The sequence below is a fragment of the Colletotrichum godetiae genome (assembly GCF_030913485.1).
Source record: "Colletotrichum godetiae strain CBS 193.32 chromosome Unknown BDP55scaffold_111, whole genome shotgun sequence".
NCBI classification, from domain to species: domain Eukaryota; kingdom Fungi; phylum Ascomycota; class Sordariomycetes; order Glomerellales; family Glomerellaceae; genus Colletotrichum; species Colletotrichum godetiae.
Window position 1 is genome coordinate 47,324 of NW_026851359.1, and position 17,241 is coordinate 64,564.

The 17,241-nt window shown below is 52.1% G+C and overlaps 4 protein-coding genes across 4 annotated transcripts; 2 read left to right on the plus strand and 2 right to left on the minus strand.

Annotated features, from left to right (window-relative positions):
- The first annotated feature begins 381 nt into the window (after positions 1–381).
- On the plus strand, positions 382–3,287 carry BDP55DRAFT_709058 (uncharacterized protein). The gene is made up of 3 exons (XM_060578116.1): positions 382–1,064; positions 1,118–1,408; positions 1,461–3,287. The coding sequence occupies exons 1-3, from the start codon at positions 801–803 to the stop codon at positions 3,072–3,074; spliced, it is 2,169 nt and encodes a 722-aa protein (XP_060421725.1). The 5' UTR covers positions 382–800; the 3' UTR covers positions 3,075–3,287.
- Positions 3,288–3,294: 7 nt separating this feature from the next.
- Positions 3,295–4,481, minus strand: BDP55DRAFT_624528 (uncharacterized protein). The gene is made up of 3 exons (XM_060571405.1): positions 4,260–4,481; positions 3,438–4,124; positions 3,295–3,371 (listed from the first exon to the last, which is right to left on the minus strand). The coding sequence occupies exons 1-2, from the start codon at positions 4,350–4,352 to the stop codon at positions 3,450–3,452; spliced, it is 768 nt and encodes a 255-aa protein (XP_060421726.1). The 5' UTR covers positions 4,353–4,481; the 3' UTR covers positions 3,295–3,371; positions 3,438–3,449.
- Positions 4,482–4,846: 365 nt separating this feature from the next.
- BDP55DRAFT_774333 (L-arabinitol 4-dehydrogenase) lies at positions 4,847–6,283 on the plus strand. The gene is made up of 2 exons (XM_060581206.1): positions 4,847–5,788; positions 5,850–6,283. Exons 1-2 carry the CDS (start codon positions 4,970–4,972, stop codon positions 6,123–6,125), a joined length of 1,095 nt encoding a protein of 364 aa, XP_060421727.1. The 5' UTR covers positions 4,847–4,969; the 3' UTR covers positions 6,126–6,283.
- Positions 6,284–13,700: 7,417 nt separating this feature from the next.
- Positions 13,701–16,985, minus strand: BDP55DRAFT_596816 (calpain family cysteine protease). Its single transcript, XM_060570996.1, has 2 exons — positions 15,454–16,985; positions 13,701–15,395 (listed from the first exon to the last, which is right to left on the minus strand). The coding sequence occupies exons 1-2, from the start codon at positions 16,800–16,802 to the stop codon at positions 13,943–13,945; spliced, it is 2,802 nt and encodes a 933-aa protein (XP_060421728.1). The 5' UTR covers positions 16,803–16,985; the 3' UTR covers positions 13,701–13,942.
- Between the last annotated feature and the right edge of the window lie 256 nt (positions 16,986–17,241).

The following is a 17,241-nucleotide window of genomic DNA, read 5'->3' on the forward strand; positions in this document are numbered from 1 at the left end:
TTTCGGATTGGCCGTAACCCCGACAGCACCCGGTCCTTTTTTTTTAGTTCTTTCTTTGGCATATTTTGCTGAAGAAAACACGAGGGGAATATCCGAAGCCTTATGCATAACGGCCTTCCCGTTGCAAAACGTACCTAAGGGCCATAAGGTCAACATGTGAATCGCAGGGCTCAGTCTCGGTCTAAAACAGTTGGTAAAGTTAGAATAAAACGAATCGTTCAGACTTTGAGGGTGATTGGTCGGAAGATCGATGTCTTAGCCATAAACTACTCTACACAGCTTTGGAACCCCATAATGGTAGTTATTGTGAGCCAACTGCGATGATTTTAACAGAGGTTGTGTACTTCGTCCATCACGAGGAGTGATACTGACACCAGAATAGTTGACTGTTGTTAGTCGCAGCCGTGGAAGCTAACGTCGACATGCGTATCCGTATGGTTTCTCGATGCAATGGCCAACACCTTATCCTTGTCTAGCTGAATTATGTGAGTCAATGCTCGGCAACAGCCTATCGCTAGTTTGATCGCCGCAACCATTTTTGGAATGGCCGGTGGGGTTTCGGGATGTTCAGTCTTTGTGCAAGGGATTCCGTCAAAGCTGCCTGCCGGAATGAACTTTTTGATTGAGTGAACCCACACTTCTGCCTAAGTCTTTCGCGATACAGCATTTCAGGGGCTCACAAGCAGCCAACACTTGGATATATAACCATTTATCTGTGGACTGTGCAACAGTAATAATATCTCATCGAGCCATTCTCGCCATTACTACATCGTTCATCCTTCCACGTACCAGTCTGCGCTATGGCCAATCAAGCCTTCAGAGACCCCATGCCTCTCACATCTGACGAGGAGGAATTCATGAAGCATGAGCACAAGCGTGTCAAGTTGACTGACGAGCAACAAGAAGCCTTCGACAGTTGGGCTGGCCCGAAAGACCCCGACGTTTCCGATGCGAAATATTGGATTGAAAGGAACACCGAGCTTGATTTCAATGCCTTTTCATTTGGGTACCTCAACCTCATCATCAAACAGGCGGTGTGGAGATACCACCACCGCGAATTCAAGGTGAGCCTCGAGAGACATGAAGTCCAGTCAAGATTGCTAAAAGTTTCCAACCGACCCTGGAACAATTGGTCGTCAAACGTCCTGGAGCCGGTCTTAACCTTGGACATATGCCCAGCCTGAAAGAGAGATTTCCGGTCTTGTTCTTGGGTGAATGGGAGGCCGTCACGCTTCTCGTCCGCGAATGTTGTATGCTGAGGGTTGTCAATGAATTGTCTGATAAACCTCAGTGGTGGCTCAAGGTTAAAGACGACAGTATTGTTGCAAAGTGGAAATTGGAGGCTTTGGAAATCGACTGGGCGTCGTACATCGAGCATGCTCACTTCACTCCTTCTATGGCCGATGCGGTAAGTTGGCCTCTATCTTCAACAACAGTATTTCGGCGCTAACGACCTCAAGTGCATCAGTGAATTACGCAAGAAAGCGGAAGTATATGAACAGACAGGACTGATGCCGGTCTACGATTACTGCACTGCGATTATCAAGTCTGACAGCATCTTGACCCCCGAGTTCGTCATGTCTATTCGAGACGCCGTCAAGTCACTTGAGGATATTCCTTCAGATTGCAAAGACTGGCACCCTAACAGTAACGATCAAGTCTTGGATCTGGTCCACCCCTCACTCTGGCCCTTGGTATACGGTAGTTCTAAGATGCTTCATGACCGCACAATTGGTGTCCATGACGCGCTTGACCACTGCGGCATGGGTACGACAATACGCCAGCCGACAAAGGTGGAGGCTACACTATCTTCCAACACTTCTTGGAGCAGTACTTCGAGAAACAAGGTGTTGAGTAGGGAGTTTCAATGGCTGCCTTGTGATGTGGACCTCAATCGAATCAACGGAAAAGCCAAAATTGCAAGCTACATCAACAACCTCCATCCTGTAGAGCAGGCCCACCTCTATCCAATCATCGAGCAGCTCATCGAAAAGTCTTTGCCAGCTTGGGATCTCATCTACAACTGGGAGGATAAGTTCGCGGTGCAGCGTCTCGTGACATCCAATGTACAGAAGCCAATGTGCCCTTGTCCGCACATCTGCGGTCGACGCCGGGAATGCAGGGCGCAGGCACGTCCTCTTGCTGAGAACGAAGCCCCGCGAAATCGAAAGGATCCAGAACGCAACGCTCGAGACAAGGCCTGGTTTAGAGAGACGCATGGCCCTCTACTTCCTGACGCTGAACCCGAGGCGAAAGACTACGTCAAGTTCACTGCTGCCGACATCAAAAGCAGTGGCTTCTTTGGAGGCAAAGACCGCTGTCAGGTCATTGTCAAGTTAGCCAATATCCATCTCACGCCCGAAAACCCCACATACGAAGGTGGCTCGTGGCATACTGAAGGTCTCCTGAACGAGCACATTGTCAGCACAGCACTATTCTACTACGATTGTGACAACATCACCGATTGTACTCTCAACTTCCGAACATGTGCCAACAGAGAAGAACTTGACGATTCTGACTCACGAACCTCCCTCGACTATGAGCAGTACGACTGGTGGAGCATCAAGCAGGCATTCGCAATCGAGCCCCGTGGCCACACGCTTCAGAATGTTGGATCGGTACATACGAGAGGCGGCCGGGCACTGTTCTTCCCTAACCTCCTCCAACACCAAGTCTCCCCCTTCAAGTTGGCAGATCCCTCGAAGCCTGGTCATAGAAAAATTGTAGCCCTTTTCCTCGTCGACCCAGCCATTCCTGTCATCAGTACATCAATCGTGCCGCCTCAACAGAAGCACTGGTGGCCCACCGAGCCTAAGATCGAATCACTTCTCGCCCCAGCACCAGATGATCAGGGGGTGATCCAGTGGGAAACGGCGCAGAAAGAGTGGGCTAACTCTGAAGACGCATGGTTGAAAGCTCGGGAAAATTGGGAGCAGGCTATCAGTAGAGATAAGTGGCCCATCGGAATGGAAGATGCCAAGGAGCTGAGAAAGGAGCTGATGGCTGAAAGAACATGGATGAAAGAGAAGGAGGCTGGCTGGCTCAAGACGGAATGGAACTTTTGCGAACATTAGCTTTATGCTCTTGATTTCCGAGAAAAATTTGACATCTCATTATAGTTAGAACATACTTACTTAGTACCTTTGCTTCATTCATCATGTACCTAGTCACATAGGTAGTACCGACCAGATTTTCGAGTCTTTGGTCCCCTGTTCTTAGGCGACGCGACGACTACCCCTGTAATTCTTAAATAGTCTCTCAAGATAGATAAAATTCCAGTTTGGCTCGATTTAGGGCAAAAGACATCTTTACAGTGAGACCGGAAGCACACGTGGGCATCAAGGATGGCAACACACTCCAAATCTCTATTTCTGAAATGACGCATCATGATGTTAACACAGGAGACTCGCCAATACCGCGAAGGTTATACAACATACAACTTCCCTTCTCTATGTGTAGACCATGCCTCCGTTCGCACAGATGGTGTCTCCAGTCACCCAGCGCGATCTCTCTTCGCACAAAAAAACAACGATTTCTGCCACATCCTCCTCCTTGCCACATCTGGGCTCGGCAGGAACTTTCTTATTCTGTTCTTCCATCCTCGCAAGATGTACAGGCCCAGCAGCACGGTACATATCGGTGTCGACAGGGCCGGGGTTGACTGAGTTCACCGTTATCCCATACTTGTGGCCCAGCTCTGTGGCCCAGACCCGTGTGAGGCCCTCAACGGCGGCTTTGGATGCGGCATATACGGATTGAGTTGAGTAGCCGCCGCGGGCGGATATCGAAGACAAGTTGACAATACGACCGCCGCGGTTGATGTGAGGTAAGACGCTTTGGGTCATGAAGATGACTGCTCTGACGTTAACCGTCATCAGCCGATCGTAATCTTCGATCGTGATTTCTTCGAGGGGTACATTTCCTCCAACACCCGCGTTGTTTACCAAAATATCGACCTTGTCGGTCTGGAATTCTTGAAGAGCGGCATTCAGAAGAGCAGAGGGAGCCTTGAGAGACGCCATATCAACGCGTACGCACGCCACTCGGACCCCCAACCCCTTGACTTCCTCAACCAATGTGAGAGCAGCAGCTTCGGAGGAGGGAGAGACATAATTGAATGCAACCTGAAATGCATCAACATAGAGACTCATTATCAAGGGTTGCCTCGGTCAAGATGAGGCCGTCAGGGATAAACCAGTCAAGAGATCTCCGATTGATCGACCTGGCGAACTGTAACAGGCAACAACAGCAGGACTTACACTTGCACCTTGTTTGGCAAGAGCTTTGACTATGCCAGCACCGATTCCTCGAGCCCCTCCCGTCACTATTGCGATCTTTCCATTGAGAGACATGGCGATGGCTTGAAGTCAAGTGGTCGTATAACGCTCCACATGCGCAGACATGAACCGGCCCAGCTGGAGCGGAGACTAGAGGTTTGGATCTTGATTAGAACATGAGGTCTCTCGAGGTCTCGTATTCATACCCAATGACGAGGTGTGATCACAAAAAAGGCAAGGAAAGAGTCTCCCATAGGTCGCGTGTGGGGAGTCGCAGTGGGCGGGGGTTTCCCTCCAAATCAACAATGTGGCGGAAACCCAACCGGGTGACAGTGCGCCGAACGTGGGGTAGCGGTGACTTGATACGGCGCCGTCTCTGGTGTCTTGTGAGGAGACGGTGTGTTTGGGCCAATTTGTTGAGACTGGATGATCAGATGTGGAAGACGTGACCAATGTGCTCGGAGGGGGGTAAGCGGGGGGTAAAGAATTCCGAAGCTCCTGAGCCAGGATAGATAGACATTCAACAGACCTGCCTACCTTTTGTGAGATTATATGTACTTACAGTACCTGTTGTATAAAAAGCTGGCCGCAATTAGGTTGAGGCTCCCTCCCACCTCACTTCGTCATTGACACTCACTAGCCTTCTTTGCCATCCACTTCGGAGTAATACTCATCAACCACTGATACCTACTATGGATGCATCGAACGCAGCCGATATCCTTCGCCGAAAACCCGACAACCTTGCAATCTATACCAACCCTGAGCATGATCTTTTTCTCAAGAAGCTCGATGTTCCGATCCCAAGCGAAGGGGAGTGCCTAGTTCACGTGCGAGCAACTGGCATCTGCGGCTCCGATGTTCACTTCTGGAAAGCAGGTCACATTGGAGAGATGGTTGTGACGGGTGAAAACGGGCTAGGTCACGAGAGCGCAGGCGTGATCGTGGGCGTAGGGCCCAAGGTGACAAAGTTCAAAGTTGGCGACAGGGTGGCCATCGAGTGCGGCATCCCTTGTATGAAGGCATCGTGCTTCTTCTGTCGAACAGGCCGATACAATGCCTGCCCAGAGGTGGTTTTCTATTCGACGCCCCCATACCACGGAACCCTTACGCGTTACCACGTGCACCCAGAAGACTGGCTTCATAAGATTCCTGATGAGATGTCGTATGAAGAGGGCTCTCTTCTCGAGCCGCTGTCAGTGGCTCTGACGGGGCTCGAGCGATCCGGCGTTCGCTTGGGTGATTCCGTGGTCATTTGCGGTTCTGGCCCTATCGGTATTGCCACTTTGCTGGCTGCTAATGCGGCAGGTGCAAATCCAATTGTCATTACAGACATCAATCAGACTAGACTAAACATGGCAAAGAGGGCTGTTCCCAGAGTGCGAACTGTGCTCATCGTCCCTGGAAAGGAGCCGCAGGCAATAGCCGAGGACATCAAAAGGGCTCTTGGTCAAGAAGCCAAAACAGTGCTTGAATGCACTGGTGTTGAATCAAGTGTGGTCACCGGTATATACGTAAGTTATCTACACGAATTGTATGTCGGGCAGGGATATCCAAGCTAATCAAAATTTGTAGTCTTGCCGATTCGGAGGCATAGTCTTTGTTATCGGCTGTGGTAAAGACTTTGCCACGATTCCCATCATGTACATGGCCGGCAAGGAAATCGAGTTACGGTTCCAGTTTCGCTATCGAGATATCTACCCTCGGGCCATTGGGCTTGTTGCTGAGGGAGTCATTGATCTTAAGCCATTAGTCACCCACCGATTCAACCTCGAAGATGGTGAGAAGGCCTTCAAAACAGCCTCAGACCCTAGTGCTCTGGCGCTGAAAGTCCAAGTGCTTGACGATTGAAACCAGAGCGGTAATACTCAAGCATGTTGAAATTAGTTCTAGTTCATCGTTCAGTGGGAAAAATTCAGCTGGACTAGGATAGGGGTTCCGGGTGATGAGATTATCTTACCTTAGACGGATGAAGTCGTATCGAAATAATTCGCAGCCTGCAGTGGGGATTTGCTTGTGTCTTTCAGCATCTCTTGGGTCTTTCCAATGGTTTGAATAGTTGACACACTATTTTCCCCTAAATTGGGGATTACTTATGTCTTAAGATAACCTTGGCCACCGTCACATTTTGTAATAGGAAGCAGGAGTCTCTGATGGGCCATGGCTCAAATCAAAAGGACACAAATCCCCAGCCGTGACATTGCATTTCTAGGGACACTGTTGTCCGTACCGTAGTGGTCCTGGTCCTTCCAGCATTCCTTCAAAACACGTAGCACCGTCTCACAGTTTGTGAATCCGGAGCCTGAGTTTTCGAGTATCCCCTCAATCAAATTCTCAAAGAATGGTTGTTGATCTGGCTGTTGGTATTCCTATCACAGGGATGGTTCGAACCGTGGGTGACGAAGAGGTCAAAATCTATATATATTTAACTTCTGCGTAAGGTGTAAAAAGGAGGTTCTAACCGGAGGTTGGGTAGACCGTAGATCTCGTAAGTATGGTCTGTAAGTGGCCCCTGCGCGGGCCCCTTGCCTCGAGGTCGAATTGGACTTCCAATCCGACACTGACTATCTCTCTCTTTCATCGCCCAACTACGGCGGTTGGAAGTGTAATTCGATCTCGGGCTCCTTCGCCGAGGCTGCCCCCTTTTCCTCCTTCTTCTGCTCCTTGCGGGTTACCCATCCCTCCATCCGTATCGTCGCCCTTCCTTCGCCGACGAAGTGCTCGAGCCCCTTGTTGGGCGTTGCCTTCGTGAAAGCATCCGCCAGATTATCGTCCCCGTTGATCCAACGGATCTCGAGGATCTCGCGGCGCTCATACGATTGCCGGAGGGCCATGATGTCTATCATCAGCCTCTTCTCCTTCGTGGTGCCCAGTTTGACGAGGCACTCATACAGCGAGTACGAATCGGTACAGACGATTGTCGGTATCGTGGGGATGTCAAGTCGATCGGTAATCCTCTTCAGCGTCGTTGAGATCGCGTGTGCGATGTCGACGCCGTTAACCATGCCGTAGACCTCTGAGGCGAGTACACTTCGTGTGACCCTTTTGCTCTTCGTCGACGAGTAGTGGATGACATTACCGCGGATCGTGAAGTTCTCCTCTCCCATTGCCTCGTTGGCAAGGATTATCACATATCCCAATTGCGATGTGAGGTCGTCATTATTCGCGAATGAGCCGTCGACGAACACGTAGAGCTTCGCCTCCCTCAGGTCGATGGGTTGGTACACGAGCCCCCTATCGAGGTTCACTTGCTGCCACTGTAGCCGTCGGTTGAGGGCGTCGAAGTCGCGTTCCGTCGGCGAAGTGGCCTGCGCTGCCCTCGCGCAGTCGAAAGTGGCCTCTGGCTGACAGATGCTTGCGATGTAAGCTCCTCGTGCGAGCTCTGCTTTGTACCGCTTCTGGCAGTCGGTTGCCCTTGGGTCGATGAGGGTGATCTTCTCGCCTTGCCCCTTCTGTCGGAAGACGACATTCTCGCCCTCGATCGTGAGGATCCCGCCGTTGAACGCAAGTGGTGTGTCCTCTGTGAGGATCTCTTTTGGCTTGGCGGTAAACTTTGCCTTCTCCAGCTCCTTGTCCTCCTTCTCCATGAAGGCCGCATCAGAAAGCCCTAATGTGTCGTCGGTCTGCATTCCGACGATTCCAAATGGATCGTCTGCATGCGCGGAAACTAGGAGGCAAGGATCGTACGTCGATGTAATCATCGAGAGCTTGTCGATGTGGAAATCGTGGTATGTTGCCCACCAGTGAGTGCCTGACTCTGCGAGGCCGTAGAGTGGCTTCAGCACTTCGATAATCGTGTCGTCCGGGTATTTGCTTGCCATCTCCCTTGGTAGGTAAGCCAATATCTTCCTCGTGAGCCTTGTCGCCGATTGGGTGTATGCCTGGGTGATATCACGACTCCAGATCCGGTATCCTCTTTGCCGTAGTGATGCCATCAATGCCATCATTAGTCGTTGGCTGCAGCGCTGAACTGTCGGCGACTGCGTGAGCAGTGCCGCCTTCTCGACGTCGCCGTAGCCTTGTATCACATGCCTTGATTTCTCGTACGGCTGATTTGTCCCCTTTCCTTTGATCTCGCGGACCATTCGCGACTTGAAGATGCGGAGGTTCGCGTGCTTCTCTGGGTCGTAGGTGATGAATCTGTAGACCCCTCGATCGCGCAGTGTGTCGGCTTCGATGAGGTCGGAGCCTTCGTACGGTCGTCCTGCAGTTGTGATTATCCCTTGTTCCCTTAGCTTGACCGCCATCGCGAAGTCTGCTTTCTCCTTGGCCGTGTAGAAGACAGCAGTAGCCTTGGTGTCAGACATGAATTGCCGTTGAGGTGCTTTTCGGGGTCTTCCTCGGCGTCTTGCTTGCGGTGGGGGTACTGGTTCTTCTTCTGCCTCATCGTCTGAGGGTGCTGCGACGATGATCTCGTCGAGGATGGTTTCCTGCCCCTCATCGCTTGGTTGTCCCTCATCGCTTTGTTGAGGTGGTTCCCCTGGCTCTTCTTCTTCTTGTGGGTTGGAAATCACTCCGCTGGGGTCGACGTGGTACGGTCGTACCGCAGTGATCGACACCTCCAGTGGTTGGTCTCGATCTCTCGCGACGACACAAGATCGTTCGTCAATTGAGACTAACTTGTATGGGCCTGTCCATTGCTTTGTGGTTTCCCTCCATACCCGTACCTCCGAATTCAGGGGCATGTCGAGGTTGAGGCTCACGTCGGGCCCATTGCGCGTAGCAATGGCTTCGTTGACTTGCCTTCTAGCATTTGCCTCGCGGAGAGTCTTCATTGCTTTCTCGATTGCTCGCGCCCTCTGGGTCACATCTGGTGACGGCGGTGAGGCCGTCGTCGTTCGTGGGTATGCTCCGAACACAAGCAGCGTCGGAACGAGCCCCTTGGGTCCCATGGTATCATTGCAGCACTTGAGTGCCGTCTGGAGGCACTCTTCGTCCGTTGAACTAGGGCTCTCTTCCTGGATGATCTTGAAAGCTCTTTTCAACTGCTGGTGTGATCTTTCTACCTTGCCAATACTGTGGTGCGCTTCGACAGGGACGACTTTCAGTTGGATGCCGTACGAAGTGGCATTCTCCCTGAATTCCGCCGACTTGAAGCTGGTGCCGGCATCGGTTCTGATGCCGTCTGGTGGACCTTGGTATGTATCGATCCAACAGCGCTTCAGCGTTGCCCACACGGTCTTGGCTTGTATATCTCGAAGGAATTGGCCTCCTTGGAATGATGTGGCTTCATCGATTATATGGAGTACTGGTCGACTGTTCAAATAGAAGATATCAACGACGATTTCCCAATTGAAGTTGAGGTCGTCGTGTAATTTGAACTTGAATCTGCGCGGGCTCTGGGCGTTCATTTGGCACTGGTGGCACACCATCGTCAATTGCTCTAGAGCCCCTATTTCCACATCGTTCCCTGAATGTTTGAGGAGATTGTATAGTCTCGTCGCCGACGGATGGCCGAATCGTCGATGTAGTCGCTTGAGTTCACTTTCCGTCAAGTAATTGATGGACTTGACGTCTGGTTCAAGCTTCATAAACGCGTGCCCCCATCGTCGATCGACGAGCTCAGAGTGCTTTCCATTGGACATTCTATTCCTTGTGTTGTCAAACACAATGCCCAATTTATCCATGTCGTTCAGGCATAGGAGGAATGGTGTATTGACGGGTAGAATGTGGAAAATCATCGTTCCGAATCGTGTATTTACATCCACAGTACCTAAGGCACTTATCTCTTCCCCTGGGCCGAAACTGATCCTCGCAATGCCCGCGTTTGTAGTGTTGAGGGTCACTGGTGAGATCTTTTGGAGTGCGTGGAATTGTCCCTTGCCCCCCGTCGACCATTGTGATGCCCCGGTATCTGGAATAATCCCGTGGAAGGTTTCCGAGCCATACCTTTCGCTGGCATGGAATGCTTGCACTGGATTACCGTAGAACCCTCCTGGTGGGTATAAATTGCGTGCTTGTAAGCCCATCGTTCTCTTTTCCTCCCCAGGCCCTTTGACCTTAGTGCGAGCCATGGCTGCGGTATTAGCATTCGTGTCCCCCGTGCTGCTGAGCGTTGTCGTTGGCTGAGGGACCTTCCCTTGCCAACCATGGAGGAAAGCCTGCTCATTTAGGGCTTGTACCGCTCTCTGTTCGTTCAGCATTGTATATCCTCCTGAGGTTGACGGGGCGAAGAAAGAATGGGTGACATCGTTAACTTCGTCGAAGTCGAGGTCTTGAGTGTACGGGGTAAGATCTTCCTCGCTCTCAGACGACTCGATTGCGTTCGTTGGATGGTCCTCGTAGACCACCAGGAATTGGTTGAATCGATCATGGCCCGTCTTGCCTTGTGTGCCCTTTGCCTTTCTGTATTGGTCGTACGACTTGGCGCGTTCCTCATCAGAGTGGTTGCTTGACCAACAACCCTCCTTTTTGCATATAAAGCACTTCCCTTTCCGCGGTGCTCGGTTGGTGTTGGACCAGCGCCCCCCTGAGGAGTCTGTTCCTCCCCCCTGGCGGTTGCCATACCTTGCCTCTCTTCCTTTGCCATTGTACGTGCGGTCCACCCAGTGCTGTTGGTGAGGGCCTTCGTGAGATTGGAGGTGAGTCTGATTTGGCATCCTGGCTTCGATGTTGAAGCTGGACCTCAGCCTCGAGCACAGCGTCTCGTAGTCCTCAGGCGGTTGATGTAGAGTCATCTTTGCCTCTGGTACCCTCTGTACCGCCGTACATAGATAACCGACCTTTCGCTCATTGGTCCCCTCATTTGGCTGCGTCCTCGCCAGTTTGTCGATCCTGTCGATGAGCTCCTCGAGGATCTCAATTCTCGACTTTCCTTCCATTGTTCTGGCTACAGAGCTAAATGACAATGCCCTCAGCTCCGAGAGGAGCTCGAGGCTCCTATCTTGGGTCTCGAATCGACTTCGGATTGTGTCAACGATGCTGAGAAAGTCGGTTCGATCGATATTACGCACCGCTTGATAGTAGTACTCGGCAGCTTTCCCTGTCAGTATGACATTGACTACCGAATGATATTGGTGTTCTCGGATGCCGACTTTTTCGCAGTAGTCGTAGAACATCGTGAGGGTTTCTTGCAGGACCTCATATCTCCCCCCTGAGTACAATTTCTCTTTTGGAAAGATCTTCTTTAGGTCAGTGAACTGTCTTGTGCTGGCTACCGCTGGATCGTTCTCTTCGCGTGCTTCTCGTGCGGCAGCGTAATTGGGTGGTGTCTGCATTGTCGACCTCGTACTTTGTTGGGTGCTTGGGATCAATCCTCGGATTGGTATTGTCGTTGGGGTCGTCACCGCGATGGGCGGAATCGTCGTCTGACGCGCCTCCGGTGTGATCCCCCTTGTCTGCGCTAGATTGGGCGCCGCGATGTTACCGTTGGTGATCTTCAGCAGAAAGTCCGGTTGGTTCACTCGTCTGCTGAATTCTTCGTACTTTGACACTGCTCTGTCGATCTGATTCTGGTCCCATGGCGTGAAGTCCTCTGCGGCTACTGTCGCTGCGAGTGTCTCGTGGGCCTTTCGCCTTGCCCCTTGGGCTGGCAGAACGCCTCGGCAGTGGAGGAATCTGTTCACCTCCTTGACGACACCGGGATTAGCGCTGGCGAACCATTCATCTTTCCAGTCGCCTAGGTCGTCTACGACTCTGTAGAACAGGGGTTGCCCTTCGAGCCCCTTGCGGGCGTACATCTCCATAATGAAGACTAACGCCGCATCAATTTGCTCGCCATTGGGGTGGTCTGAGTCTCGATATGACCATTTCCCCCAGTACTCCGGATTAATCTCAACCCAATCTTCTGGGATGGGAGTCCTTCCGCGCGTTCTGCGTGCTGACTCGCCCCCTGTCGTCCCTTGGCTTGTGCTTCTGTTTGTAGGGGCCGGCGTGTTTGATCTTGATGGGGATGTGTCAGATCCGCTTGTTGGTCGTGGTAGCAGCGCACTGTCGTCGCTCGCCGTGTTTGTCGGGGTCTGGGAGCTTCCCGCGGCCTCCAACCTCCTTGCGGCGAGCCTCGTCACCATCTGCTCTTGGTCTTCTGAATTGGCCGCCATGTTTCTTGTTGACGGTTTTCTCTTCCTGTGGCGTACCCTATCGTATAAGAGAGGTCTTCCGGTGGCCCTCTCTTCGTGTTCTCTCCTCAGACGTCTTCTTGGCTTTCTCCCGTGCCAACTGGGGCAACAGGCTCTTTCTTTGCCTTCGTAGCTCGGCGAGGATGTGTAGTCTGAAGAATTGGGTACCTCACACCCCTTTACGGGGTGAGCGTTGTGATGCTTCTGAATCCCTTCCTTCCTCGTCTCAACTCCGCCTGGCTCTTATTCCTTCGGAACAGCCGAGGGGTGGTGGGTGTAGGTGAGAAGGGGAAGCTTGACCTTGGAATCTCGAAGTCGGTCTTGATGATGGCGATATCGCCGTCGATCCCGGTAGCCTCCTCGGATTCGACCAAGAAATACGCCTGGAGCTACCGGCGGGGTCTGGTTCCTACCTGAACACCCTATTGCCTTGAAAGTTTGTTTCTGTGGTCCTGAGGTGCCTTTTTATATCCTCCAATTGGGCCTGTTTCGTCGTACGGTCGAGATCTGCGGTGGATTTGCCAATCTGGCGAATCTGGTGATTTCGCTTGTTTTCCTCTGTTGGCGTACGGGCCGCCCGTGGATTGTTGAGTAGGACAAATCGCGTGAGGGCGACGTAGGTAGCTTGGTCGCCTTCTCGCGATTCCTTCAATTGCGGTTTGTTTTTGACGTGATGGACGTCGACCTTTCGTGGGCAGTCAAGGGCTGCGATTCCTCTACTTCGTTCCGTCGTAGAGATTCGCGTCTTGTCGCCTGCTTTCCGTCGGGTAGGTAGCACGATTCTCCTGTCGCGTTCCGTTCGAGGAGGTCGTCTCTTCTGCTTGCGAGATGCCTTGCTGATCTGCGATAGTGGGATTTAACCACTGATCAGTGTTGGTATTCCTATCACAGGGATGGTTCGAACCGTGGGTGACGAAGAGGTCAAAATCTATATATATTTAACTTCTGCGTAAGGTGTAAAAAGGAGGTTCTAACCGGAGGTTGGGTAGACCGTAGATCTCGTAAGTATGGTCTGTAAGTGGCCCCTGCGCGGGCCCCTTGCCTCGAGGTCGAATTGGACTTCCAATCCGACAAGAAGATATGACTCTCATCATCGCCTTCACTGCTATCAATGAAGCCGGCGACACCGGGAGTTGAGCTATTGCACACACTCGCCGTGTTAGGTCCGAGCCTGAGTGAGAATCCCGGGATGTCGGCCGTATCGGGGAAATGTTTCGCGGGAGAGCTGGACGACCGTGAGTGCGTTGGTGAAGCAAGGGCCAATGCCAACAGCAAAGGCTGGTAGAGAAGCCATGACACTGGGAATCTCGATCGGTGTGACATCTTGACAGTTGCGGCTTTTTCTGAGACACCAAGGTGCCGTGAAGAAGTTGGATGAAGGGCTAACTTTTGACTCGATTCCGATGCATCGCTTTTGATGACCCGAATAGGAATAGTGGGGGTTCCTGATCGAGTTGACGGATCCCTCGCGATAAGCAGCAAAGGGGCTAGCTAGCTCACCTTAATATACTTATCACCGCAACTTCTAAAGTCAAGTGGCGAGAGGAGGTATAAATCCTGAATCCTACATAGCTATTTCGTTACGGTCATGGCACTCATTATATACAAATTTCAAGCAGTGGCACCAGCAGCCTCACCATCAACAATCAAGCTCGAGGCCTCCTCTGCATCACTCGGCTTAACAAGCTTAATGGATACCTCAGGGTCCCGAGCATACACACGCAAGCCCACAACACACACAGCATTCCATGGAGACCCAGGCAACTCCTCGTCGTCATCCAAGATAACTGACTCAATATCGGAGTCTGAATCAGAAGATTCTTCCTCAGCAGCCTCAGCAGGGGCCTCCTCAGAGACATCTTCAGACTTGGGTTCAGTGACGACGGTCTCCTCAGCCGGCTTTGATTCTTCGGACTTCTTGTCGCTCTTATCGTTGCCAGTTTCCTTCTCAGAAGTTTCCTCCTCGGCAGCCTTCTCGTCAGTCTTCTTCTCCTCGTCCTTCTTTGGCTCCGGGGTGGGCCCATCGCCGGGCTTTGACCCAGATAAGCCTGATGGCTTCTCTGCCTCACTAGGCTTGGTTGCCTCATTCACCGAGGTCTTAATCGCAATCGAATCACCTTCCTTCTTTTGATCATTGTCCTCCGCCTTCTTCCCTTCCTTGTCGGCACCATCTTTGCTGTCCTTCTTTTCATCAGTCTTGCCCTCGTTGGCGAGGTCAGACACGACCTTAGCCGAATCTTCGAGCGCCTTGGCCGCGATTCCAAGAGCCTTTTTCTGCTTTCTTCTCTTCTTCGCCTTCTTGCTCTCCTTCTTCTGCTTTGCCGCAAGCTTCTTCTTCTCCACGAGCTCGTCCTCGTTCTGGACACCACCCTTGGCGTGGGCGATATCGTACTGCAGGCCGACTTGTCGCAGTTTTTGCGGGTTGCGTTCAGCGTACTCCTTGACCACTTCCTCGACAGGCTTGATTGTGCTGACGTCACCTTCGCTGTTGCGAACGGCTGTGATCTTGGGCAGAACCTCATAGATGCCTGGCTCCAAGTCGACCTCGCAGGTCACTGAGCGGTTCTCCCATTTGTGTACAGGGCGGACGCGGCAGATCTGCTCTGGTTCAGGAACATCTGTCTTTTTCTTCTCTCCATCCTTCGAATTGTCGCCGGCCATCGAAGTCGGAGAAGCAGCTTGTTGGAGGACGAAGTGCAGCTCGAACCAGTACTGCCCCTCAAATCCGTGAAAGTAGCGGTCGTCGAGCTGCGTCAAGACGATGACAACCATGCCCGATTTCTTGACCTCAACGACGAACTTAGTTTGAAGGAAACCTGTAACCCAAGATATGTTGGCCGAAGTCCACTGTTGCACGACGGTCCACTTGTCGTCGAACAGGCGTGTGCGATGGATGTACATGAAGGTTGAAAGCATATCCTGGTACGACATCCAAAAGACGCCATCATCGCCAAAGGTGTGATTCATCCGCTTAAGCCAGTATGGTGTCCATTCCTTGGAGCCGTCAGACCATGGCCCGTTCCATTCGCCGACACCACCATCAGATCGTTGACCCCAGGGGTTCCTATGGGCAAATTTGTTAGATCAAAGCAAAATATTAGATCTCTGGGGAAAAGTCTTACCTGATCTGAACGAGGCGAACCTTCTTCCCATCCTCGTCAACCTCTTCTCGTGACTGGAGGATAGAGTATGCGTGTCCCAAAGCGAGGCCACTTTTCTGCCAGTCCCACCCGGTGCCCATAGCAGCTAGGGCGAAGACAAATTCGCCGTCCGAGTTGACAAGCTCCTTCCACAACTTGTCCTTCCTCAACACGCGGTTAGTAGCGATAGTTGAGGTTACGCCACCTGTCATATCCTCAACTCCTTCGCCGGGCCAGCCACCCGAAATGGCCTCATAATCACCATGAACTTTGGCATATGCCTTTTCGAGAAGCGGCAACCACGTCTCATTCTGATCTTCGCAGCGGGCAAAGTATAGAGCATCGGATCCTGTCTGTAGCCTTTTCCTATGTAGGCGAGCTTTCTTCCCACTGGCATCATATACGTCTCCGTAGTAGTCAAAGTCCGACTCGTTGAGGTAGAGATTATCGTCAATGACTGTTGAAATCCACTCGCCGTCGCGCTGGAAGACAAATCCATAGACGCCACACTCTTCGTCGCGAGCAACGCAGACTTTCTCCATGAGATCTTTGCGATGCGCAATCGTGGCGACTGCCGCGAGCCACCAACAGTCACCATTGGAGCCTTGCTTGATGTCGGAAGACGAGTAGCCGTTCATTGTGAACTGCGGCGAGTCGAAGATCCAGTCAACGCGATGGATCGAGCCCGGGTTGTAGTATTCGCCTCCGCGGACGCCATGACGCTTCGAGGTTTTGCCAGATACAGACTTGGCTCCCTTGCCGGCGGCTGCATTGGCAAAGGGGTTCCAGATGTCACTGTCGCCCCCAAGAAAGCGGCTTACCGCCGTGGGGTCGATGGGGATAGTAGAGCTAGGACCCAGGATTTGCGCGGCGTTCAGAGTGTCGAGGCTGTTCTTCACATCCCAGCTGCTCACATATGGTACATCTCCCGCACCACCGCCACTTCCGCCAGTCCCCTGGTCCCCATCGCGGATGAGTCCGTTAAGACAGTTCTTATTAGGGTCACGTTCGATGTCGAAGTCGGGGTCGGTGAACTTTTCATTTGTCCTCTCACACTCTCGGATAACTCGCTTGACCTTCTCTCGGCATTCGCGAGCAGCCGCATCGTAGGATTCTTGCGCGTTGCGAGTGGATGATGCTCCCTTTTCCTCAAAAGCAGGGAGAAGAGAGGAGTAGAGGGCACGAGGGAAGATAGATGTCACCTTACCCGGATACTTCGAGTGGAACTTGTCCCAGAAGTCGGACAAGGTTTCTTGAGGACTCTTCTTTGAGCGCTTCGTCGCTGAAGGAAGCGGGGGCACTGGTGGTGTTGGATCTCCGTACGTCGCCATATTGAGCAACGTCGCCGACTCTGATGTTGGGGCAGATGAAATGATCGATGCCTTAGTAGTCTTGGTTCAAAACGGGTCAGGAGACAAAAAGTGACCAACTGATTTCATGGACTTGAGTTACTATCGCCCATGCCGTTGGACTTAAGTAGTCCCCGCAGTCTGGCCAAGGCATCATACACACCTTAGAGGATTGTATGTCACGGCCATGGTAAGGCTACGAGCTACCTACCGGACCCGGCATCTAGTGCTGACGCACGAGCGATAGTTCCCGTGTACAACCGCACATCGATATGTCTGGGAGTGAGGCTGCCTAGAATTGCGTTACTTGAGTGTTACAATATTGAAATGCGAAACGAAATTGAACCAATTGAATGGAACAACTGGTATGAAGGCGCCCTGGGTATCGGAACGGCCGGCTTGCTTGGCCGCGCTCTGCAGA